The sequence below is a fragment of the Equus asinus genome, chromosome 13 (assembly GCF_041296235.1).
Source record: "Equus asinus isolate D_3611 breed Donkey chromosome 13, EquAss-T2T_v2, whole genome shotgun sequence".
Classification (NCBI taxonomy): domain Eukaryota; kingdom Metazoa; phylum Chordata; class Mammalia; order Perissodactyla; family Equidae; genus Equus; species Equus asinus.
Genome location: NC_091802.1, coordinates 31,327,866 through 31,355,666, shown reverse-complemented (window position 1 = coordinate 31,355,666; position 27,801 = coordinate 31,327,866). Strand labels below are relative to the sequence as shown.

Sequence of the window (27,801 nt, the reverse complement as noted above, 5' to 3'; positions counted from 1 at the left end):
AAAATCTGATGGATATAATGATGGGAGGGTATAAGGTACTATAGGACCTAAAGCAGGGACCCTAACAGCACAGGGGCTAGAAAAATGTCCCAGAGTGGTCATGTTTAAGCCAAGACTCTAAGACTGTACATGAGTTAGCCAGACAAAAGTGGCTGACATTCAGACAGAAGAATATCATACGCAAAATTCTGGAGTTAAGAGAGGGTATGGCATTTCCAAGGAACTGAAAGACATTCCAAAAGGCTATATAGCATGGAGGGCAAGAAGGAAGGTGGCAAGAAATTAGGCTAGACAGGTGGGCAGAGCCAAATTATAGAGAATTTTGCTAAAGTATCGCAGGAATTTATACTTCATAGATAGGCTTTTGGTAACGTTAAAGTATTTGGCACAGTGTATCTAACCTACTAAGTACTTAATAAACGTCTATTGAAGAGTGGCTTAATGAATGAATGGATGAATGAATGGATCTCCTTTGCAATGGACACGGACTCATGAAATGACTCAGACTTGACCATTTGCTCCAGAAAGCAATGCCACTATCACAGGAGGCATTGTCCCCTTAGGTTTACATAGCAGATGGAACTCATGACCCCTGTGAGGTAGCCCCTAACCTTAGTAAAATTGCTCAGAGTCACCTGACTTACCCCAGGAGACGGAATTTAAGTAAATCTGCATTGAAGTCAAAGTTTTTCTCGAGATAAGGGTAAAGTTTTACCTGGCAATCATTTAGGCTTAAACTGGAAAAGGGTAGTCTGACTCTTTCTTAATCCTTGATGAAAAAATAGCCTTCTGAACCTCGAGGGTATGAATATTCCCAAATTAGATCATTTGTAGCAAAGCTTCCACAGACAAATAAATCCAAGGAGAGAAAAAGAGAAAAAATGTTCCAAAGGGAGATATTGCCTTTCGAACAAGAGAAGTAAAAGACAATTGTAAAAAGCTAAACTGAACTCTTCCTTTGTACACCCAGGTTTTATGAGTCACTTAGCCTTGCCTCAAATTCCAGCTCCAGAACAGCCACCTGTTGGGACCAGTGAGCTGCCAGGGTGAGAGCTGTCTTTAGAAACGGGGAAATTTTCAGGAATACAAGATCCCATTCCCAGGATTCTAATTAATCGCCAGGCCACAGATTAACACTCCACCCTCTTGTTTATAACCAAGAGACTTTCTCCTGATGTGCCACAGAGTCACATTCAAAATTTGGGAGTTGATTCGGTGCCAGGTATAAATAACAGACCAGAATCAGTGCCTAGTAAAAGGGTCCAGAATTATTTCTGAATCATCACAGCAGCTAAGCTTTCATCTGGCATAGAGAGCATCTGAATAGAGCTTTAGAGAGATTCTTAATGCTGTTGCTAAGGACGTGTGTGTGCGTGCGCTCATGTGCATGTGTGTGGTATTCATATGTGTTCTCAATCAGCAATGTCTCCCCAGCATAGTAAGCAGCCTGTAAAGGTCACTCGCCATTTTATTTCAGGGAGAAACATGAAAAATGCCTACATAAGCAGCTTTCTAGGAAATCCATTCTGTGTGTCTTACTAGTCATGTAAAGCACAACAATGTGAAAGGAGCCAGGTGCACCCATACTTGCTGGCGTGGAGGAAGCACTGGAACCTTCCTCCTAAGACTGAGCATTTTGGTGTCCTAAGTCCCAGGTCTGCTGACTACTTTCTCAGAACCTCCTCAGACAAAAGCTCGAGCATTGGTTGTGCAGCCGTGACAGGACTGGGAACTTTCTTAAGATGCCCCTTGCTCCTGCTGGGAGCCTGTAAAGGATTGCACAGGTGTCTCGAGGTGAAGGGATGTGGCTGCCACCTGTGTGCTTCTGGTCTCAGGCAGCTGTTGGAATAAAGGGGTGCCTGGTCCCAGGAGAGCTGTAGATCATTTGCAGTCACAGAATGCTGGATGAGCTCTTGAAAGCCAGACGATATTTCTTTCCCTGGTATAGTACCAAGCTAAGTGGCTGCCTCGCTGCCCCTTTGCTCACCCTTGAGTGACAGTCGGTACCAATTCAGTCTTGTTTGCCATGAAGCTTGCTGTCCCTGAATGCCGCTCCTTATGGACCTCACAGATACAATAGGCTAAAGACATACTGAAGTCATGGCATCCTTTTACTATACGCATGAGAGCTTGAGAAATCAAGCCTTCCCGAGGCTGCAGTCCCAAGAATATACTACACCTAGATTCGGAGCCAAGCAGTTTCCCTCTCCCCTTCTCTCCCTGTACGTCATTTGCTCTTTTATTTTGCTTTAAGAGTAGCTTAGTGATCATGGACTTCGGCTCTTGCCTGTAGTGATCCTGTTCGCATTTTATTCTTTACACAGAATAGGAAGGAGGTTTGCTTGCTTTGCGCAGAGGCTGAGCTACAGGAGAAAGCAAAGCCAATGTGATTTATTGAATGAAAGCACTGGACAATTACCAACAACTTGTTCCTCTGCTGCCTCGAGCAACCTAAACTGGTAAGTCAAATTGACTGTTGTCTTTCTTCATGTGAACGTGGAGCTTTCTTAGTCACTGATTATTTTTAAGTATGTATGTGTTGCTGCAGTTTAAATGATATAAAAAAATCTACATCTTCCAAAGTTAGCTGCGGGCAGTCCATGAAGAATGCACACAAGCACATACACAGTCGTCTGCAACAGCACATACATGTCCATGTGGAGAGGCAAGGATGGGGGTGAGGAAGCCCCATTTTTGGTAATTGGGCATTTTGATTGCAGCAAGCTTAAGGCCATTATGTGTTTGCATAATTGATTAGCATTAGCTATGAAAGATAAATTATTCTTTTCTTGTATAAGATCAATTTCCAGTTGGGTTCCTGAGTACCTACAAAATACCTGTTGGATCAGGTAAAGATGGATCCCATCATGCTGATAATCCTGACTACAAATCCAGGCATATTGCTGTCTTTAATCTAGTTTGCAGGTTTGACATGCAGAGTGGAATGCCAGCATTCTGTCTATCCTAGGTGAGAGTGCCCATAAATAACATCATGACTGTGATGTTGAGGATACCTGCCAAGGGGACACAATGGGCTTGCATGCAAACCCTTGCTTGATCCACTGCCACTTTTGCACCTGTGTTCCTTAAATCCTTTCTTTATTCCATGAAGATGTTTGGTTGGTAGGGTGCACTAGGTTTAAAGTGGGATATTGTAAATGTCCTGTTACCCGCGCTGGTCTTTGACCTAGCCAAGGCCACTGGAAGTACCACTGATAATCAAGGCTGAGTTTGCTTCTGTGCTGGGCCCTGAAAATCCCCATACTTACTTGATTTCTTCATTTCCTAAATAATATGTAAACCAACCGCTGCAGAGGGGGAAAGTGAATGGAGAAAGCTATTGCTTTTCTCACCACCATCACCAACACCACCACCACCAACACCAACACCACGACCACCAGGTCTCCTTAGTCTGTTTTTTGCCTAGCTTTTCCAAGGATTTATGGCAGCATCAATCCATCTCTGGTGGGCTCAGAGTCCATATAAATGTCATGCAGAGTTTAATGTCTTTGGTGCACTCTATCTGCAGTATATCACTGGCCATTCAGATGAAGTTGTGGCCTTAGGTGCTGACAAAGATGGATGATGTTGGAATAGTGAGCAGCATGCTTCTCTAAATAGAAACCGAAGTTAGGAAATCTGAGAGATGGGTGAAGTTTTGCCAAGTAGAAAGTATCCCCAGGCCACTCAATCACAAGAGCAGGGTCATTCTTCTATGTGATTTGGCTGTTTCACAAAAGATGGCATTCTAACAGGAAGGCGGCAGAAATGCCTGGTGGGTAGAGATGTCAGGATAGCAGGGCACTTTTGCTGGCTCACTGACTAACTATGGATCTTTAGGAAATTCCCTTGCTCTCCCTGAATCTCTATTACTCCATTCCTTCTATTCCTGATTGTTTCAAAGAAGACATGCTACACTCAAGTTAATGCATCCATGAGATACCACTTAAAGCTTTCCTGTTAAAGGGTGCAGTAGGTAAACAAGATCATTGTTCATGCACTTTAATCCAGAGACCATGCATCAGACACTCACAGATAAGAGTTTACGTGGGGATGAGGAGCGGCATGCCCTTTCCCCCATTTAAGGGATACAGAGCATTCTTAAGGAAGCATGATCACACTTAGGGGGTTAGAAGGGGAGAATAGAGCTGAAAAATGGCATTTAAAAAGAAAATAACTTCAAATTCAATTCAATAAGTCATGTAAATATTTTTTCCATATTAATCAGTAATAACTGATTTTCTATACTTATGAAGCCAAGATACCAAAGATCTTAAATGTCTTTAAACAAACAAACATGCAAGTATTTTTGAGGAATTAGTTAAATTATGAGTAGAAAACATGTATAGAACTTATGGCAAATTTCAATGTTCAAATTACGCCCATACCCACGCACACGGAATTAGCAGCTGAAAATGTACTATGATTTGAGGAGTTCTAGAAGGCTTCTTTGCCAAAAAAAATGGTCCCATCTCTAGGATTAAGGTACCTGAAATTCTTTCATCAAGGATTCAGTTAAGTATTGCTGTCTTTTATAAAATACAAATATTATTAGGAGTAATAATAAATTAAGCCACTGATATCTTATCATAAAACAATGTAATAAATGTTTTCTACCTCAGGGGAAACCCAAAGGATGTTGCATTAATATTATATTAATTCTTCTTCTTTCTATTTATTTCATACCCATCTCCAAAAACTTCCTTTACAATTATTTCACTTTTGATCAGAAAACTAAGTAGACTTTAGGACAAACTATTTCTTTTTTACGAAATGCTTAGAATAGTCAATACCATCTAGGTTTCCTCCAGGCCCTTGAGAGTCACATTGTGGAAAGCTGAACTCACTAACTTTCCCCTTTTGAATCTACTCTTCCTCTTGTATTCCTTTTTTTCTTCTTTTAGTTATTGGTGGAACTATTATATACCTAATCAACCAAGCAAAGTTCATAGAAGTTACCCTCAGTTTCCTGATTCCTTTAGCCGCTCCATCCAATCACTAACCAAGTTTGGTCCATTTACTTCCTCCATCTTTTTAATCTGTCCAGCCCCATCTCCATTGTCACATTCTGTAGTTGAAGTCCCCAGCTCTCACAGGTACATTTTCAAGAGCTTCATACTTGGTTTTCCCATGTCGCTGGTCCCACAAGACCACTGGTCCCCTTCAAACTACCCTCTGGATGCTACCAGAGTAATTCTCTAAAAATGCAAATCTCAGATTTTCTTTGAAGTTCTCTAGTGCTTCCCTGTTGCGAACCGGTCGAAATCTATTGCTCCTTATCTTGGAACAGCAACGCCCTTGATGGTCTGGCCCTGCTACCTCTCTAGGCTTCTTTCCCAAGGTCCTGGCATGGTGGATGGAAAGTACTACTGGAAATGTCAGAGCCCATAAGAGTACTATTAGGGCCCCTGCAGGCTTTGACCTACCAGTACACCATGATGTTTCACATCTCCATGTCCTAATCTGAGCTATTATACCTGGAATGCCCTTTTCTTTCATTCCTGCTAGTTGATTCATCATTCACTGTTCAAAATCCTGCTCAGGCATCTCTGTGCTACTTCTTGCCTTAGGCATTTAAGAGCAGTGTTTGGAGGTTAAGATCTCAGATCTAGATCCATACAGCCTGGGTTTGAATCCCAAATCTGCTCCTTAGTAGTGCCTCAATGTCTTACTATGTTAAATGGAGATAATAATAGTCCTTACTTCACAGGCTATTATGGGATTCAATGAGCTGATACATATAAAGTCATTATTCTAAATAGTGCCTGGCTCACAGAAGGTGCTATAGAAGTAAAAGCTATTATTATTATTCCTTAATTTCACATATCACTCTATTTCATCACTGCATATACTTGTGTAACTATCTTCCTTGCTAGCCTATGAGCTCCTTGGGGCACAGGTAGGGTAATCAACTTGTTTCAATCTGCCTAGGACTTTCCCAGTTTTAGCACTGAAAGTCCTGCATCCTGGGAACCCCTTCTGTTCCAGGCAAACCAAGAGTTGGTCACCCTATGTTGGACTCTGTCCTTCTTACCTTTGAATCCCCAAGGTCTATCACAGGATACATAGGTTACAAAGTAGATCATCCATAAGGGTTTATTGAACTATAGAAGCAATATTAATTGTGTTTTCACATTCTCCCTCATAAACATGCTTTCCAACTTCAAAAATATGTCTTCTTGCTATGAAATCCCAGCTGACTTTTCAAAACTTATACCTAAATAACTGAATATATAATTTTTAAAAATGCACAGGAACGGGAAAGGTTGCTTCCACCCTATTATATATGATCAGTGTAATAGAATTGGCCACGCTTTAGCAATCCAAGACACATCTGTCATGTTAATAGCAGTTGGAGAATAGTGGGGGGGGGGGGGGGGTCACACATTTTTTTATGTCTAGTGACAGGCAGATTGACATCTGAAGGTCCCTAGTTCACATCACAACCGGAAGAGCAATCTTGTCCTGGTCAGAAATGTTCCCTTTGCTGAATGTATCTGTCTCCCCAGCTGTCAAGAATAGCTAGAGCTCCTGTTTCTAATATGCTTTGTCTTACAACTAGTCTTCATCCAAACTGGCTCAGGTCTTTTTTTTTTTTTAAGTATGCTTTTTGGTGAGGAAGATTGGCCCTAAGCGAACATCTGTTGCCAATCTTCCTCTTTTTTTTTTTTTTAAGTATGCTTTTTGGTGAGGAAGATTGGCCCTAAGCGAACATCTGTTGCCAATCTTCCTCTTTTTTTTTTTTTAAGTATGCTTTTTGGTGAGGAAGATTGGCCCTAAGCGAACATCTGTTGCCAATCTTCCTCTTTTTTTTTTTTTCTTCTCCCCAAAGCCCCAGTACATAGGTGTATATCCTAGTTGTAGGTCATTCTATTTTTTCTTTGGGATGCTGCCACAGCACGGCTTGATGAGCGGTGTGTAGGTCAGTGCCCAGGATCCAAACCAATGGACTCTGGGCCACCGAAGCAGAGTCCACGAACTTAACCACTCCGCCATGGGGCTGGCCCCTTCAGATCTTTTTTCAAAGTACAAATACGCAGAGAAAGTCCTGCAACAAAGCTCCTATGAAACAGGGACTCTGCAAGTGTCAGAACTTATAACAAGGGCAAGATCTTGCCTTCAAAATCAAGGTCTAGGAAGAAGCAGCTGACAAGCTGCCAGACCAAGCTCTCTCAGGCAGAATAATAGCAGAGTTGCTAAGAGCATGGGCTTTGGAGTCAGAATTCAAATCCTGCCTCCTCCATTTACTGGCTTTAGGATCTTGAACAAGTCACCTAACCTCTCTGGGCCTCAATTTCTTTGTTTGTAAAAAGAGGATATAATAATCGTACTGACTTTCTCATTGGGTTTTTATTACATTTTTGTCTTAGTCTGTGAAAGCAAAGCCTGAGGCAAACTCAACTGCAAATGTTCAATTGGGTATTGGGAGTTAGAAGCTCAAGGCAGCAACAGTGAAGGAAAAAGGGAAATGATTCAAGGAAGGAGCAAAAACAAATATAGGTAGGTGGTTTGTAACTGAACTAGCCAAGGCTTCACAAGAAAACAGATCTGGTTGGTTGGTTGTATGTGATAGCTTCCAAGAAGCCCTAAAAACAGTCCAGAGGGGAGAATGGAGAGGAAATTATCTGCTGGATACTTCCAGTCTCCTGTCTCTCATTGGTACAGGTTTTCCCATTTCCAGATAGTGTTACCAATCCCTCAGGGTAGCCAGGAGTGGAGCTGGAGCTTCCCTCCTTGGGTCTGGTTAGGTCAGAACTGCTGCAGCGACTGTCACAACAAGCATGATGAAGGCTACGCCAGAACCCGCCCTGCACTTGAGACAGTGGGTGGTGTTAGGAGACAGGATGATGGTGGCAGCCAAGACTCTATTTGAGTAAGTGGCCAAAGCCCAGGGAACAGGAGGTTTTGAAGTAAATCTGAGGAGACTCCACTCTCCACAGGTTATTCTTGCTATGTTGGACCTGAATTATTCAAGCTACTCTCACTCTCCTTACAGCTTGGCTCCAGGTGTATTCACAGGTCCTCCAAAAGTGTAGCAGAGATCAGGCTATAATATGTCAAATAGCAGAAGTTTTTAATTTTCATAAACTCTTATTTATCAACTTATTTTATTGTTTATGCTTTTTGTGCCTCCACTAAGAAATTATTGTCTTATTCAAGTTCACAAAGATTTTCTCCTATGTTTTCTTCTAGAAGTTTTATAATTTTAGCTTTTGCAGTTAGGTCTATGATATATTTCATTTGAAGTTGATTTTTATGTATGATATCAAGGAGCGATTGAGGTTCTTTTTTCTTTTTTTGTTTTTTTTTCCATATGGATATCCCATTGTTCCAGCACTATTTGTTGAAAAAATTCTTTTTTGCTATTGAATTACCTTGACACTTTTGTCAAAAACCAATTCATCATATATGTGCAGGCTATTTCCAGGCTCTCTATTCTGTTTCATTCATCTATGTGTCTATCCTTACTCCACCGTCTTTATATAGCTATCCTTACACCAATACCACATGTCTTGATTACTGTAGCTTTATAGCAAGTCTTGAAATCAGGCAGTGTAAGTCTTCTAACTTTGTTCTTCTTCTTCAAAGTTGTTTTGGCTATTTTAGATCCTTTCCATTTTTATAAAAATTTTAGAATCAGCTTGTCAATTTCTTTAAAAAAAAGAAAGCCTGCTAGAATTTTGACTGTGATTATATTGAACTTATAGCTCAATTTGGAAGAACTAAAAACTTAACAATACTAATTCTTCTGATACAATTCATGAAGAAAGTATCTCTCTCTATTTATTTAGATCTTCAATTTCACTCATTAATGTCATATAGTTTTAAGTATACAGGTTTTGCATATATTTTATTATATTTATTCCTAAACAGATTTTTGTAGATTAGATTATTCTACAAAATTTTCATGTCATCTGCAAATGAAGACTGTCTTGTTTCTTTCCTTCCAGTCCATATGGCTTTATTTTTCTTGCCTTACCTCACTGGCTAGGATGCCCAGTACAATAGAAGGGGTAAACATTTTTGCCTTGTTTCTGATACTAGGAGGAAGTACTTGATCTTTAATCACTAAGTATAATGTTTTCTATAGATTTTTATGGATTCCCTTTACCTGATTAAGAAAGTTTCCTTATATTCATGCATGGCTTTTTTAAAAATCACAAATGGATGTTGAATATTGTCAAATGCTGCCTTTTATGCATCTATTAAGATGACCATATAGGTTTTTTTTTTTCATTTATTCTGTTAATGTAGTGAATCACATTGATGGGTGGTTGAATGTTACACTAACCTTGCTTTCCTGGAATAAACCCTGCTTGATCATGATGTATTTCTCCCTTTTGTATATTGCTAGATTTTATTTGCTAACATTTTCTTGAGGCTTTTTGCCTCTATGTTCATGAGAGACATTGGGCGATAGCTTTCTTTTCTTGTAATGCCTTTTTTTCTGGTTTTGGTGTTAGGGCAACGCTAGCCTCAAAAATGAAGCCAATTTTTTGCAAGAATTTTGTGCAGAATTGGTATTACTTCTTCCTTAAATGTTTGAGAGACTATAACATTTAACATGACTTTTATTAAAGATTTGGGGATAAAAGAAATTGTTAAGATCCAAAAAAGGAAAATATAAAACTAGCAATTAGGGGGCCGGCTTGGCGGTGCAGAGGTTAAGTGCGCATGCACATTCTGCTTTGGCAGTCAGGGGTTCGCCGGTTCAGATCCTGGGTGCAGACATGGCACCCCTTGGCAAGCCATGCTGTGACAGGCGTCCCACATATAAAGTAGAGGAAGATGGGCACAGATGTGAGCTCAGGGCCAGTCTTCCTCAGCAAAAAGAGGAGGATTGGCAGCAGATGTTAGCTCAGGGCTAATGTTCCTCAAAACAAAACAAAACAAAACAAAAAACAAAAACTAGAAATTAGCTTTCCCATAGAGGATCTCCTCCTGGCTAAGTAAAGTCTGGTCTTGTAGCCATATTGCAGAGACCAGCCCACTTGTAGTCAACAGATCTGTATCCCCTTCTCTTTGGAGCTCAGATCCCCTAAGTCTCTCTGAAGGAAGAAACGATACATCTTCTTTCTTTAGAGCAAATCCCAAGAGTTTTAATTCTTCTTATTAAAATAATACCTAACAAACTGATTCATAAATAATGGTATACCCGTACAATGGAATGCTACTCAGCAATAAAAGGTGAAGAACTATTGATAGACATAACAATACAGATGACTCTTAAAATAATTAAGCTGAGTTAAAGAAGCCAGATAAAAAAAGAGTGCATAGTGATGATGCCATTTGTATGAAATTCTAGAAAATGAAACCTAATCTATAGCAACAGAAAGCAAACCAATAGTTGCCTGGGAACAGTGGGCCTGAAATAAATGGATGTGCAAAAAATATTCATTTAACATCCATTTATTTCAGGCACTCTGCTAAACAACTGATATGTATTATCTCATTTAAAACTTTAATATCCCTTTTAGACATGACTATTATAATTGAAATGAGGAATACTGTTAATGATGGGGAAATTGAAGCTTGGGGAAGCTAAGTAATTTGCCCAACGTCATACAGTTAATAAGTAGAAAAGCCAAAACCTGAAGTTAGATCAGCCTGATATCAAAGTTGCTACTTTTAATACTGTGTTTAAAACCACCATGACTATCTGGAGGTTGAATAATGGAATAAAATGTAATTATAGATCTCAACTTTTTGAGTCTTTCAGTGAAACTGGCTAACAAGGAATGTTCTCTGAAGAGTGATATCCCAGACTTAACACAACAAAATCAGTTTCCTGGCCAGTTCTCCTTCTAGGATTCTGTATCTATTTTACCTATCAGGCATTTCATTCAACATTTGAGTCTCTTTTTTTTCCAGTTTAATTCAATGCAAAATGCAGAGAGTACTGTTGCTATCATTTTCAAGACACTCTTATGGGTGCTATAGGGTTTGTATGATGTACTAGTAAAGTTCCCAGCAAGAATCATGTAGCACATTCAAACAGAATAACTGAGCAGAGGTTAATAAGCTTTGCACTTCTTTTGTTAAATTTATTCCTAAGTGTTTTAATCTTTGTAATGCCATATTATTGTAAATGGAATTATTTTCATAATTTTGTTTTCATTTCATTGTCTTTTAAATCAGAAAGGAAAAAAGTTATAAACAAAAGATAGACTTACATTGCCTTATATTTATATTTCCTTTTATATTTTCCTATGTGGTTTCCTTACCAATGCTCTTTCTTCATCTGGAGTTGAATCACTGTCTAGTGGCCTTTCATTTCAGCCTGAAGGACTCCCTTTAACACTTCTTGTAGGGAATGTCTGCTGTCAAATTCTCCCAGTTTTTGTTTATTTGTAAATATCCTAATTTCACCTTCATTATTGAAGGGTAATTTTGCTGGATAGAGAAGTTCTATTTGACAATCTTTTTCTTTCAGCACTTTGAATATCTCATCCCACTTCCTTCTGGCATCTATGGTTTTCTGATGAAAAATCAGCTGTAAATCTTTTTGAGGATTCATTGTGTGTAATAAGTTATTTCTTGCTTGTTGTTCTCAAGATCTTGTCTTTGTCTTTAGCTTTTGACAATTTATGATGTATCTAGGTGTAAATCCTAATTCGTGTTCATTGAGCTTTTTGGATGTGTAGGTTAATGTTTTTCATCAATTTGGGGAAATTTCTGGCCATTATTTCTGCAAATATTTTTTCTCCCCCTCTTCCTTCTCTTTCTGGGACTCCTATTATGTGTATGTTGCTACACTTTATGGTGTTCCACAGATCTCTAAGACTGTTTTTCTTTTTTCTTTTCTTTTTGCTCCTAAAACTGGATAATCTCAAATGCCTTATCTTCAAATTTGCTGATTCTTTCTGCTGCCTGCTCAAATCTGATATAAAGCCCCTCTAGTGAATTTTTCATTTCAGCTATTGTACTTTTCAACTCCAAAATTTCTATTTGGTTCTGGTTTTCTTTTATAAATTCTACCTCTTTATTTGATATTCTCTATTTGGTGAGACATCATTCACATAATTTCTTTTATTTCTTTAGACATGATTTCCTTTAATTCCTTGAATATATTTAAGATATCAAAATTAAAGGCTTTGTCTAATAAGTCCAACATTTGGACTTCTTCAGGGGCAATGTATATTGACTGCTTTATTTCCTATGAATGGGACATATTTTTTTTTTGTTGGTTCTTTGTGTGTCTCATAATTTTTTGTTGAAAGCTAGTCATCTTTATATTATATGATGTGGCAAATCTAGAAATCAGATTATCCTCCCTCCTCAGGACTCACTGTTTAGTGATCTTTCAGACCTAAATCTGTAAAGTCTGTATTTTTCATCATATGTGGCCACCGAAATCTCTTCTTGGTTAGCTTAGTGGTCAGCTAATGGTTGAACAGAAATTCTTTGCATCTGTCTTTGCATCTCCTAGTGCAAGTCTCTCAGTCTTTGCAGAGGGTCTCTGTGTGCACACCTTCAATACTCATCAGGCATTTGACAGCTCTGTCTTAGTCTTCACTTCCTGCTTGCACAGAGCCTCAAAGTCAGACATAGATGAGAGCTTAGGACCTTCTCAGGTATTTTATGAGAATTCTTCCAGCTCTGGGCATGCATGTGGTTTGCTAGATCCCCAGGAATGTGTCAGAGCTTTTCAAAGTCCTCTATGGACATCTTATTCTGCAGCTTTTCCTTTTAAGCTTTTGGCTAGTCTATTGCTTGCCCCTACTCTTATCCACCACTTTAGGCAGCTGGGATGTTGAACAATTGCTAATGTTTGTTTTTGACAGATGCCCCAGAGGAAAAGGTTATTTGCACTTGGTAAGCTCCAAGTCAGATCAAATAAACAAAAGCCTTGTGAGTAGGGTCTTCCAGGGAACCACCAGAAAGCTCAAATAATGACAAGTCTCTCAAAATGGGGTTTCAAAGGAGCTCCATCACTATTCTGTACCATCTAGTGGCTGCCAGACTACTGTTTTTCACCATGAACGTAGGCTGTTGGTCTTTAAGTCTACCACAGAGCTGGAGAAGATGGGGATTGAGCAAGTTAAAAACACCACAAAGCTCACTGTTCCTACTGAATTCACTTATTCAAGTGTTTGAATAAACACTGTCTGGATTGCTGCAAACCTTTGGTTAATATGCAGCATTCTGAAAAAGTTAATTCTGACAATTTTTGCTAGTGTTCCCACTGCTTTTATGGAGGAGAGGATTTTCAGAGGTCCTTACTTCACCAGTCCCACTGTCGTAGTATTATTTCTACTCTTTCTGTGAAGCGTTACTTAGGTGTACTACTTGTAAATAGCATTTTACAAATCTCAATTGGGGAGTTTTGTCTTACATTAGGAAAAGTAGACCATTTGAATGTATCATACTCAGAGATATATTCAATCTTAGCCCTACTATTTCACTTTACATCTCTCTTTATTACATTTTCTTATTTTGTTTCTTTTTTATCTTTCAATTGTTTTTCAGACTTATATTTTTTCTTCTCTTCCCTCTAGCAGTTTAAAGTTCTACTTGCTATTTCTGTTTTACTATGAGTGACTGTAAACATACACATTAAAAAATTTAAACACATTTTTCTATCAAAATAAAAACTAGTAGTATCATAAATACATAAAATCAGATTAAAAACAGTGTTTAAAACAAACAAGAAAGCTATTTAAATTATTACAATGTACTTTGCTGTCTTTGGTTTGGGAAGAAGATTTGAAGTAACCTTGATAATCACTGCTATCTATTGAGTGGCTACTATGAAACAAACACTTTACGTACCTTTCATTTGTTAATTCATATAATCTTCACAACTCTATAAGAATTCTTTTTATATACAATTAAACAAACTCAGAGAATTTAAATAAAGCCCTCAAAGCCACATAGATTATAGATAACAATATCACGATTCAAGCTTTGGTCTGTCAAATTCCAGAGCCAAAGCTACACTGCTTCTCACATGTTTGTCCCTTTACCTAAGGGTAAACATTTAGGAGCACAGTTAGCTGGGAGAGTTGTGCATGTTTATAGAACAGATAATAGAAAGTTGTCTTTCGCAGTATCTCTCATCAAACAAAGTTTTAAATATAGAGGAGGAAAAGAAAATATAATGATAGAGGAAATCTAGAAGAAGAGAAACATGCTAAAGGATGGCCTGGAAGGAAGGAACTGCTGGGGCAGTTTGAGAAGGAAGTCAAAGAGACAGAGAAAGTCAACCTATTTTGACTGAAGGGAACAGATGGAAGATGAGTAAAGACAAAAGGGGCCATATGGTAGGTGTCATCAGTTAGAGGGCAAGTAACTGGAATTTGATCAATCGACAAGAATTTATTTACTGGACTCCTGGGCACTGTGGGAGATACAAAAGAATGTAGAGTTATTTTGGGAATGATAATGATGTAGACAAGACAGATGGCTTGAACTGGGGCATTAATGCTGAAGGAAAAGGCGAGGGACAGAAGACAGAAAGAGGTTCAGGCAATCCCTAAGTGTACCAGCTTGCCTATCAGTCTGGAATTTTTGTGGAAATGGAGAGATATAGAGGAATCACTGTAGTCGCTATTAAATCAAAAGCAAAGGATTTGTAGATGGAAGGAGAAAGATGCCAAATCACCTGCTCTTTCCATTTCTGCTTTTGTGAAAATTAAAAGATAAGTAAAGATTTATGATAACACATCCACACATACATACTCACTACAGGCAGTGCTTCACATCGTCTTCCCAAATGTAAATACGACCATTTAGCTAAGATTGGGTAGGGCCTGATGGCCATGACTAATACTGGACAGGTCTGACCACCTTGGAAGGCACTAGGAAGTCTTTTTATGTTGGAGGAATTGTAAGCAAGACTTAAAAGGTACCTAAAGATATCCAACAATGTAATGAAGATGGATCTCCATTTGTTAAAGTGCAAGTAAGTGAAGACTAATTGGTGCTAGTAGACATGAAACCAAATTCAGAAGCATGAGGAGGGAATGAGCTTTCTGGGCAGCCCCTTGGTATGTTATATGTAATAGACTCTCATATGTGCCGTTCCTTTACTCTAAAGTCTTTATTGAGTATTTTTATAACAAAAGTGAGAGCTGCCATGAGTCTTCCTATGTTCTAAACTCTTTAGATGCATTATCTCATCAAATCCTCATAACCATAATATGTAGATGTTATTATCCCTACTTTATAAATGAGAAAAAAAATTAGATTCAGACATGTTAAGTAACTTGCTCAAGATCATATAGTCAGCAGGTGGAAGAGTAGCAATTTATATCCTAATCTGTGTTATATTTCTTTTACCTTGAGGAGGCACATTTTAAGTGCTGGGACTTAAAAATTAATACGTGGAAGTCCTTGTTCTTGAGAAGCATACAGACTAGCTGGAGACAGAGAGCCAAAAAACAGTTGTAATACAATAAAATATTTGCTTTAACAGGCATATACTAAGTGAATGAATAAAGAAATACATATATTTTCCTGAGACCACTTGAACATAGACTTTAAGCATCAGCAATTGTTTCCTAGGTGATGAAGGCACAAATGGAATTCCAATACATGTAAAACAGTGCATACAAAGACCCAGAGGTAGCAAAGAGTTTGAACTATTTAGGAAAGTCTAAGGAGGTCAAAAAGGCTGAAGCATAAAATGCAGAGGAACAACAGGAAATGAGGCTGGAGAGGTAAGCACTTATAGGTGAAGATAAAGAATTTAGACTTTATCTTGTAGGAATTGGGGAATCATCAAAATCAGTCCTGTGAAGAGTTTGGTCAATAAAAGAGGTTCCACATGATATTGTATCACGGGGGTCGATAAGGCTATAAAAACTCAAGGACTGGAGATGACCTAAGGGTCACAGCTAAGTAGCAATGGCAGCATTACAAATGGAAGACTCCACTGCAGACTTGAGACAAGGTGGTGGGAAGGCAGCACGCTCTGGAGAGACCTGCGCTCAGTGTACTAGAAGGCTGAACCAGGTGTGCTGTCACTTTACACATAACCGCCTTGGCCAGTGATTTCATTTATGTGTTTGTTCATCCAATACACATAGCATGCAGGCAGCCATAGCCTTGGTAGCATCAATATTTCAAAAGAAATACGCAACATAATGGTGGATAGCTTTTGAAACGGCATGGCTGATCTCCTGGATACTCACTTCAAGTATGACATTGGAAAGACCTGTTAGAGATTTGCAGAGCAGCAGTCAAGTACTTCTCGGAGAATGCCAGGAGTGAACGCCCTGGAGGACACTACCTTGAGTATCTGAACAGGGATGGGCCTATAGGTACAAATCCTCCAAACCTCTGGGAACTGAGGTAGTTCACCAAATCTCAGTCAACAGGCACAATCTAACACCTTGAGAGAAGGGAGATCTGCAGGGAACAGCCACATTCTTTTAAACACCTGACAGGGGACACTATCTAGGAGGAGGTAAGTAGAAAGATCTCAATTACATATACCTAAGACAAAATGAACAGACCTCTGGATTATAGCATTTTTAGATACTTCCTCCCAGTGGGATAGAGAGCTCAAGACTTTGAGTAGAGGCTCATGTCATATATACATTTGTATGTAAATGTCTATGTGTATATAGCAAACAGAGGTTGTCATTTCATTCTTGCTACCAATTAGCTGCTTCCCTTCCCTGGCTTTCATCTTTCTCATCTATAACATGAAAAAGCTATATCTGATGATCTCTAAGATCCCTTTCAGCTATAATATTTTATGAGGATCCCCGATGGTTACTGGAGCTGATAAAATTCTTTGTCAATTTATAATCACATTGTGTAAATGATACAACATCGGATTTGCCTCCTCTTAGGAACTGCTGTGTGAAAATGACCCAACAAATGCAGAATTTACATCTTTCTCAGTCAAAAAAACACAGCGCCCCATCATCTCCCAATGCTGCCAAACGCCTGTACAGGAACCTCTCTGAGAAACTGAAGGGGAGCCACTCTTCGTTTGATGAGGCCTATTTTAGAACAAGAACTGACCGGCTGAGTCTCAGAAAGACCTCCGTGGTAATAAAATTATTTTTATTCTTGTCTCGATTTGATTTGTGTGGTCATGTTTGGACTTAAGGAGATTCTAAGATGATCCATGTTTACTTCAGGACCTGACATTTGCAATTTTATAACTGCTGAAAGTCAGGTAAGGCAGGAACTGCATATATCTATGTTGTTAGATGAAGTTTGAGTGATTGTGAGATTTTCCATTTCTTTTTCTTAATTTCTTTCCCCTTTTTTGCCCTTAATTTTTCTTTCTCTAATAGACCAAAGAAACCAAAAAATAGCATTTTGACAAATATGGAATATGAGATTAAACAGGCTTTCTGAAAGCTCCAGTGTTGATTCAAATATTGAATGAGCAATGAACAATACTTATTTACTTATTTAGAATGTATACCCCATATCCTTTCCAAAGATACTCAAGACAGAATCCGGGCAAAAAATGCATAAGTATTATATAACGGGAAATAAAGAAAGAGATAGAGATAGAAATAGAGGGAGAAGCCAAGGACAGAAGGAAAGAAAGTGAAAAAGAAAAAACCAGAGAAAGAAAATAGTGGGGATGGAAAGAGAAATAGATATACCAACAACCTAGGAAAATATAGTACCTAAAATTTGTCATTACATTTATCTTTGAGTTTGTAGTCAGCCAAAGCTGAAAGGGACACACAATTGGTTATAGCATTCCATTAGCAGATAACTGAAAGTATATCAGTCTACGAGAAAAATGAATATTTTACTGTTGCCAATTCCCTTGGCATATAAGATACCATAGTGAATTATGTAATGGAGAACAAAGATTAGTATAGGTGATGTTACAGAGATTCTCATATATTAGTTTCTTATACTGGCCCTCGATAAAAGCTGAGGGCATAATATTAACATGCTCAGCAAGGGTATTTCTGCAGGAGGGTAATGGTACCAGTTGTTGGAGCTTAAAACAGAAATGAGCCCTAGCCTTTCCAGATAGAAGCATACTAGAGTTTGCCAACAAAAGCATGGAGGAGGAAATGACTTAAGAGTAAGAGCAAATACGGCACATGAGAAATTAGACATACTAAGAATCACAAACAAATACACAACTGTGAACAGGGCGGCATTTTAACTTTGCACTCATTTGTTTTCTCATTTCAAATTCATCTTCTGGGAGGGCTTGGTTGTGGCTGAGTTAGGGCCTAAGCATCAGTGGCTCTTCAGTTTGGCAGATTGTTGACTAAACGCTTTTCCATTCAGCAGATTGCCCTGTTGCAAAGAAGAGTTGCATACCAAAATAGCTGTATCCCCTGGCTCTCTATTTTCAAAGCAAGCGTTTGCATAATACCTTTGTATTTTCTTCAAATTTCAATCATGTGTTATGCACTCAGCTAAGCCGACCTGCAGCCTTGATAGACTCAATTTTTGATGAGACTAAAAATAAAATCTGCCAACCTAAATATCTGGTCACTGAAGACCTTTCACATTTCAATCAGGCTACCCCTATGCTAGGTGAAAAATAATGGTATTTTAACATTTTTAAAGACCAAGCAACTCTTGGAGAAGATACCAGATAAATGTATAAATAATACATGTGTTGCTCTTCTCCCATGAGCTACAGAAATATGTATTTGAGAGAATTCCAGAGCTTTTCTCCTTTGTTTACTATTAATCCTCTGAAAGAACTTTTCAAAGGAACCATTTTGTCTTTAGCTATTTTTTTCCTATAGGTTATTTGTATCCTATAAATACAATAGTCTGCCCTTATCCACGAAGAATACTTCCAAGACCCCCAGTGGATGCCTGAAACCGCAGATAACACCAAACCCTATATATACCATGTTTTTTCTATACATACATACCTATGATAATGTTTAATTTATAAATTAGGCACAGTAAGAGATTAACAACAATAAATTTTCTTTGGCATATCCAAATTGCCAGAATCACTACTCTTTCGCTTTGGGGTCATTATTAGGTAAAATAAGGGTTACTTAAACACAACCACTGCTATGAGGTGATAGTCAATCTGATCAACAAGTCAGCTACTAAGAGACTAAGGGGTGGGTAATGTATACAGTGTGGAAATTCTGGACAAAGGGATGATTCACATCCTGGGTGGGATGGAGCAGGATGGCATGAGATTTCTTCACACTACTCAGAACAGCCTGCAATTCAAAATATGAATTGTTTATTTCTGGAATTTTCCATTTAATATTTTTAGACCATAGTAACTGAAACCTCAGAAAGTGAAACCACAGATAAGCAGGAACTACTGTATTCAACTTTTGGCTCTCTCAGGCCCCAAAACAATTTGCCATCCAGCCACTGAACCCTCCCTGGAAACCACCTCTTGAGGCCCTTACCTGAGTGCTCAGAAATGCCAGGTGTTCAGTGATTGGGGCTCTCGGTTAAGAAACTATAGAGGTCAGTACAAAGGAGTCTAGGAGTTTGGGAGCCAGCCTGCAGGCAGTGTGGAGCTTAGAGATTTCTAACAGCGAAGGGACATGTAACATTGCATATTTTAGAAAGATTACTCTCCTGTCAGTAAAGAGCATGGGCTAGAGGAGACTAAGACTAGCAACAGGCAGGTCATTGCCATGGTCCAGGCAAGGGATGATAATGGTCTGAGCAATAGTAGAGACATGGGGCATGGAGACGTGGGGCATGAGTTTGAGAAAACAGAGAAAGTGCACTGTCAATTCTAAGCTAGTCACAATTAAAACTACCTGTGTTATGTTATCTATGTGAGCATTTCCCAAACTGTTCTGTAGAACATTATTCCAGGGGCAGTTAAAATAAACGCAATGAAAAATATGTTCTGTGAACAAATATTTGAAACAGGTCGTATTTCCCACCTATTAGAGAGTCATAATTGCACATTAAAATTATTTGAGGACCTGAGAGGTCTAACAGTAGTATAAGGTGGTAACTTGATTTAATCCCATGCATACCAAATTTATTTGACCACATGCTACTTTCTAATAGAAGACCTTTTAATGACCTATCTAACAGTATTCCAGAGAAGACTGGTTTGAGAAACGCTGATGTTTCCTGTTATCTATAGACTAGCCATGCTATACCCTATTGTCTCAATGCATCTAAATGTAGAGATCTATTTAATTCCCGTTAGAAAAGATGGATGAAGGGTCCAACACAGTTTTAATTTGGAGACCTTGGGATAAATTGCAGTTGTTCCACCTATAAGTGGGAATGCAGTCACTGAAGCAGTCACTAAAATTCAAAATAGCTAAGCTGCAAAGACACACTGGCCTATGAAATTATACTAACTTGCTTTTGTTCTCCTCCTCCAGAACTTCCAGGGCAATGAAGCCATGTTTGAAGCAGTTGAACAGCAGGACATGGACGCCGTGCAGATCCTTCTGTACCAGTACACACCAGAAGAACTAGATCTCAACACACCTAACAGTGAGGGGCTGACGCCCCTGGATATTGCCATCATGACCAACAATGTACCCATTGCTAGGATTCTTTTGAGGACAGGAGCCCAAGAAAGTCCACACTGTAAGTAAACCCGAGAATGAAAACATGTACTATTAAAGCTAGACCCAACTTTATGCCACTGAAATAGCCATTGCTAAGCTTTAGAGCAGGAATGGTTGACTAAGCATAGGCTTTGAAATCCTTTCCATGTTTTCCTGGACTTTCATGCAAATAGTGATAGTGTTTATCAGTCTAAGCATCAAATTATATTCTAAACAAAATACACTGAATGGAATTGAAAAAGAGCCTTGAAGAAATCTCCTCCTAAGAATTTAACCCAAATTTTAAACATATGAAATACACCAAGTGAGGCATAGAATAGGAAATATACAGAAGAAAAGAATGAGTGTGTGTGTGTGTCTTTGTGCCCACAGTGAATATGGTGGCTTCATTCATCCATTCAACAAACACTGAGGACCGAGCATTGTTCGAGGTCCTAGGAATGCAGTGATGAGCAAGACAAAATCCCTATTCTCATAGAGCTTACATACTAGTGGAGAAAACTTCTCATAAGCAAGTAGATAGATAAATTAAAATATGAACTCTAATAGTGATAAACACTATGAAGAAAATAAAATGGATGAGTGGCTAGAGATTGATGGAGTAGAGACTATTTTAAATAGGGTTGGGCAAGAAAAGTCACTCTGATGTGGTAACACTTGAGCCTAGTTCTAGATGATATCAAGGAACAAGCCATGACAAGGTATGGGGTCAAATTCTAGATAGAGTGAACAGAAAGATGCTGTGGCGGGCAGAAATAAGACCGCCAGATCTGAAGAACAAAATGAGCAAAGGGAGAGTGACCGCTGAGGAAGAAGTCACCGGGACCAGATCATTCAGGACCTTATGGCCGTGATAAGATGTTTTACTTTGATTGTGAGTTTGATGGGGAGACAGTGGAGCAGTTTAAGCAGGTGAGTAACATATTCTGCTTTACATTTTCAAAGATCACTACGGTACTCCGTGGAGAATGAACATGGTGGGCAATTGTGAAATCAGGAAGACAGGTTAGGAGGCTATTTCATGGTCCAGGAGACAGATGCAAATTGCTTGGACTAATATGGTAGTGACATCGACAGTGAGCAGGGGTGGAATTCTGGACGTATTTTTTAAATAGCTTTATTGACATATAATTCACATGCCATCCAATGCACCCACTTAACGTGTACAATTCAATAGTTTTTTGTATACACACAGAGTTGTGCAGCCATCACCACAATCAGTTTTAGACCATTTTCATCACCCCAAAAGAAACCCAATACCCTTTAGATATCACTCTCCAAACCTCTCTACTCCTCCCAGCCCTAGACAATCACTAATCTACTTTCTGTTTCTACAGATTTGCCTATTCTGGACATTGCATATAAATGGAATCATATGATATACATGGTCTTTCATGAATGGCTTATTTCTGGATGTATTTTGAAGTAGAGCTGATAGTACTTGCCAAAGGGAGCTGCTCTGGGGCCAACGGCAGACCCCACCCAAGAGGGGATGGGATAAAATCACACAGCCCTTACCCTGTGCCAGGCACTATTCTGAGCACTCTACATGTACTGACTCCTTTAATCCTCACAGCAACATTTCTGAGGTAGGCACTCACATTCCCCTTGGTGCAAACTCTCTGACCCAATGACCACAATGGCTCACAGCCACAGTTTTTATGTTTCCTAAAAGAAAAAAGTAAACTCATCAAACTGTTAGTTTCACTAATACTGATTCACTTATTTCCAAGTGGTGAGACCCAGAAGGCTGAAAGAGAAGCAAGCAAATACATAATTAGAGGTCACATCTCTGCTCCTAAATTTCATAAACCTCCACCATCCAAAGACTAGGTACAGAGGCAGATCCTTGTATCAGAAAACTCTTTATTCTAAAAATGCTAAGCTCACCACATCCATGTCAAAGATAGTAAGGATTTGGTTCAGTAGAATTGGGGCTCTTCAATTAGAGCTCCATCGTCAAAGTGCCACTTCTTTTCAGTGGAACTGGAGGATTTGGAGGGATGGGCAAATAAGGATGGAAGAAATCAAAAAGGCTTATTTGCTGTCTTCCGATTTATGTTGCAATGATGTCTGTCCCAAAGATCCAGTGAGAGAGCCGTGGAGAGAGAATCACAGGGTCTGAACATAGAGAATGCAGACTGAGCCTCATTCTATAGGAACAAGGAGACCATTCATCCAGATGTGGCCTGCACTGGGCTGGATGAAACATTAGTCCTACTTACCTGAGACGCTACAAAGAATTCTGCATTTTCCGTGAAACCAGTAAGACTCAATCTCCCCAAGCCCCCTTGTGTATAATTAAATCTCCATAAAAGAACCCAAGTACTAAATATCTAGTTAAACCAAAAGCAAATTCATTCAAAAGATCCCTGGTTTTTCTCATTCCCTCTGGAATGATAACCACAATTATCATCACAAAGTGGTAAAGGATGGTAAGAGATTAACCCAGGTTTTAAATCCAGGAAATATGACACCTAAGTCACCTTGGCCACACAAGAAGTCAGAGATAGTACCATGTACAGACTCCCACATGTATAAAAATGGCAAAGGAATATTGATTACTTATGAATTTTCCACATACATTATTTCTGGTTTTTACACTAACCCTTCAAAATGATATTGTTAACTCCATTTTGAAGAAGAGGACTTTTTGATTCTGAGAAGTGAAGTGACTAATCAAAGGTCACACATCTAGCAAATGAATAGGGACGCCAAGGACTAAAGCCTAAGTCTATGGGACACCAATGCCTGGGATCCTTCTGTGCAAACTTACTGTCTTTCCAAATAACCAATATGGAGAGCCATGGCCACCGGGCCCCTGCATCTTTCCCTTTGTGCTGTTTGCTAAAACCCTATGGTGCATTTCTTTGTTCTGCCTATGCACTAAGGTGCCATTTCTGTTGGAGAGCAGCAGGATGAAAAAACACAATCTGTTTTCAGGGATTTTTAATTTACTTTATATATCAAGTATAAAACACATAGAATTACTGCCGTGCATGAGTGTGAGCTAGCCCATGAGAAAAACCACAGTCCACCAGCCAGAGCCAGATAAGCAAACACCTGCTGCAAACTGTTCCCCAGAAGCTGCAGAGGCAGGATATAAGAGAAGAAAAATAACAATGAGGTCTTCAGTCCTTAGAGCGTTTTACACATTACAAAAATGCTTTTGCTTTCATCATCTCATTTGATCCTCACAAATGGCTTGAGATAGGCGTTAGTATCCTCATTTTGCTGGATGAGGAAACTGGAATAGAAAAGTCAAATAATTCACCCAATGGTACAAAGATAGTAAGTGGTGGAGCCATGATCTGAATCCAGATCTTCTGTATTCAGTGCTTTGGTATTTATGGGAAAGCACTAGCACACTCACTATCACACCACAGATGCTCAATTTCTTCCTTCCCTGACTCTCCACCTGCTCCTCTTCTAATGCCTGTCAAATACTTCAGAGCAGAGTGCAGGCCTGCTAATAAATTCATTTTCTGTCTTCCCTTGCCCAGTGTGTTCTCTTCTGAAAACTAGTCCAATATTCTTTCCTCTGTGCCAACCAAGGATTCCAACACAACTCAGAAGGGGGTCCTCTGTAATTCTCCTCTTTACATAACAGGAATCGTAAAGGCACAGATGAGTTTAAGAATTTAACTCATAAGTCATTAGTCAGGCTTGTTTTCCAGTCTTTAGCCCCCCAACCATAGAGCTACATGGAGGTGTTCTTTATAAGCATGGCTTGAAACTCACCACATACATTTCCCTATTCATAGAGAAAGTCCCAGATGTGGCCACTGAAACTTGCACATTGCCCCAAGGTTTTAAATATATAGAGAACCCAGCCTGCTCATGAGATGAATCTACTATCTTTATTCAGCGACTATTTTCTGTTTTTCCCACCTTCAGGCAAGCAGCACAAAGTAATACTCATTCCTTCTAGAAGAAAACATCAACTATTATTAAAATGGAATCCCAGTACTTCCTCTCAAACTGGGGTGCTGAGCTCAGGAAACAGGCACAGAACCTGAAAGGAGTAGAGCTAAGGAAGGCCCTCACTGATGATTCAGCAAATTCCTCCTGGAGACTGACTGTTGAACTATGATTTGAGAGTAGGGGCAAGATATGAGTTAGTCAGAATAAGAGAGGGGTTTATGACTGGGGACTTCCAGGTACAGAGACAAGTCTTTCTTAGATAGCAACTGTTCACTTGAGTGTGAGTCATGGCAACGGGGATACTGAATGGATGAAACAATCAAAAGCATAGCCCCTAGATGTCCTGAGATGCCTCTGTATGTTAGCTTGCCTTTCTGAGGCTGCTATTTATTTGGCATCATTTAGGCCCTGAAAACAGTAATCATGAAGAAACTCCTTCTTTTTGGATACCTACCATGTGTAAATCTGGTCACTCACATGGATATTGTCTCATCTTTTGACCCCAGTACCTGGCACATAGTAGGTACTCAGAAGTTTTCAGTTGAAATTTTAATCTCTGTCTTATGCTTCTAGGAATCACAGGTATCAAATTTTAGAACATATACACACACATAAATTATGTGTGTAGTGCATATGCACACACACAGAATGTATGGAAAAAAACCTTTAAGTCTTCCAGTAACTTTGACTGTCGAGTACCTTTGTTGTTGTTGCTGTGTTTGTTGTTTTCCAGGCACTGTTGTAGAATTTGGTTGTTGCCATAGCCTGTTTTTATTTTTACAGTTTAATAATATGGAGCAGTAAGAATGGTGGAATACTCCTCATTTTCAGTCTCTCTGCCCTTTCCTGTAGCTGCATTCCCCTTTTTCTCCAGACCCTCTCCTCTCTGCATTTCTTTGTGAACTCCTCTCTCTCATTTCTCTCAGATACTGCCTGTGGAACTAGGAAACGTCACCCAGAATTAGGTATGTTTAGTTACTTCATAAAATGCGATTGCAGAGTAGGTGTCATCCAAGTATGGTGCAGACACCAATGTTACAATTTTGGCAGACTTGTCAGGATGCACTACTAATTTCTGCAGTAGTTGAGGGTTCATCTAAGTGCTGGGACTGGTTCAGGGCACGTCTAAGAGGTGTGACTATAAACTAATGAGGCTGGCTTTATATAAACAAACACACCAGAAAGTCTACAATCCAAACGAATGTTATCCTTTAACATAGTCCTCATGGGAGACCCCACACTTGCTCCAACAGTGCTGCCATTGCTCTAAACACTTTTGGATTTGTCCTCAGAACCAGTTTATGAGAAAATCTGACTTGTTGCTTAGAGTCACACCTGATTTTTGTTCCAAAACAGCACTGCCCAGCGTCATCACCCTCTATGTTCACCAGACTGGGCTTCAAATGATTTAGAGGTTTCCTGAAATCAAATCCATCCTCAAAGGATAAAGATTAGCAACCATTAAGAATATGTAAAAAACGAGCCTTAGGCAGGTCTCTAGAGTGAATTCCCAGATATTTTTATCTGCTTCATTAAAATAGGTGTACAAATCCTCACCCTGACTCATAAACCTGCTCCTCAAACCTCATCTCATTCTGCTTACGCCTCAGCCATGATACACCAGCCCCACCAGCCTCCCTTCAATCCTTTGAACACGTTTATACTGACTGTTCCCTAGGCTTGAATGCCTGAATGCTTTTAATCTTGATCATTACATGCCAACTCCTTCTTAACATTTCAGCTTAAATGTCACATCTTCAAGAAAGGCTTTCTCTGGCCACCAAGTTCAAAGTCTAAAGTCACTTTCTAATCTCATCACGTTTTTTTAGTTTTCTGCATAGCACTTATCACTATAGGATATTTTTCTCAGTGTTTTTATTTGCTTATTTTCTGTCTCCCGTGCATTAGAATGTAAACTCCACAAGAGCAGAACTTATCTGTCTCATTCATCACCATATCCCCAGCAAACAGTAGGCACTCAATAATATGTGTTTAATTGAATTGAGTGACTGCCAAGGCTTCCTTTTTAAGGGTATGAATATATCATTTATTTCAAAGGGAATACTTTACTAAATATCAAATCAATTGATCGTTTTTTATGTTTCCAACTAATCATTTAGACATCAAGTGTCCACAGCCTAAGTTTCAGTTACCTGCTCTTCAAGAGTTGATAGTTGTCTTTTCATTCTTTTGTTTTTAATTTTTTAATATATATGCAACACAGAATATATTCTCCTTGTCAAAAATTAAAACTGTGTAGATAAAGTTAAAAGATAGCTTTGACAGCCCACCCAACATATACATGTGCATATGCATACACTCACAATCTAGGTTCCTGTCCCTAAATTTCCCCCAACATAACCACTGCAATCATCTTAAGGCTTGACTGAGCTAGAGAATCCACTTCCAAGCTTACTCAGGGTGACTGTTGACAAGAGACCTGTGTTCCTTCCTGTATGGACCTCTCCATAGGGCTGCTCCCTGACATGACAGTTGGCTCCCCCAGAGCAAACGAGAGAGAGACTAACCAAGATTGAAGCAACAGTGTCTTTTTAACCTAATTTCAGAAGTGACATGTTATTATTTTCTGCTGAATCTTGTTGATTACACAGACCAACTTGGTACAGTATAGAAGCATGTGAATACCAGCAGACAGAGATCATTGGGGGCCCTCTTGGAGGCTGGCTACTCCACTGCGTATCTAAGACTGTGGAGAATTAAATGTAATAATAAGTTTAGAACATGTCCCTGGCATGTAAATGGTCAAAAAAATTGTTAGCCGATATAATTCTCAAAAACAAAAAACACCACCCAAATGTTTCTAGTAAAGAATTTAAATATTTTATACATCTGTTGTATAGTTTGTGTTTCAAAAACACCACCCAATACAAGCACTTTTTAAAGTTTGTAGAATTTTATGTTCTAAAACTACACTGTCCAACACAGGAACCACTAGCCACATATGACTACTGAGTACTTGAAATGTGCCTAGTCCAAATTAAAATATGTTCTAAATGTAAAACTTACACTGAATTTTGAAGGTTTAGTACAAAAAAAGAATATAAAATATCTCAATAATATTTATGTTGATTACATGTTGAAATAATATTTTCCATCTATTGAGTTAACTAAAATATATTATTAAAATTAATTTCACCTATTGCTTTTTGCTTTTTTAATGTCACTACGAGGAAATTTTAAATGATGTGGCTCACATTATATTTCTACTGGAAAGCACAGAGAATACAAGCAGAAGATACGGTTGTCTTGTTTCATACTTAAGCTCCCTATGATCACTCAGTGATCTGCTTTGGATTTTCTAAATAATTTCCTCAAGTGATTTGTGTGTTGGTTTTACAGAAAATGTCCATTTGCTCTTTGGAGTTTGGGAGACATGGGCAGGAAG

At 38.9% G+C, this 27,801-nt stretch overlaps 1 protein-coding gene across 3 annotated transcripts in view; it reads left to right on the top strand.

The window, feature by feature from the left end:
• ANKFN1 (ankyrin repeat and fibronectin type III domain containing 1) overlaps window positions 1-27,801 on the top strand; it is a 364,521-nt gene that overhangs the window by 216,435 nt on the left and 120,285 nt on the right. For all 3 annotated transcript variants that reach the window (XM_070482963.1, XM_070482964.1, XM_044745817.2), the window contains exons 3-5: window positions 2,325-2,459; window positions 16,803-17,004; window positions 20,280-20,490. In XM_070482963.1, coding sequence (XP_070339064.1) covers window positions 2,325-2,459; window positions 16,803-17,004; window positions 20,280-20,490 — 548 coding nt within the window. The remainder of the gene's footprint in view (window positions 1-2,324; window positions 2,460-16,802; window positions 17,005-20,279; window positions 20,491-27,801) is intronic.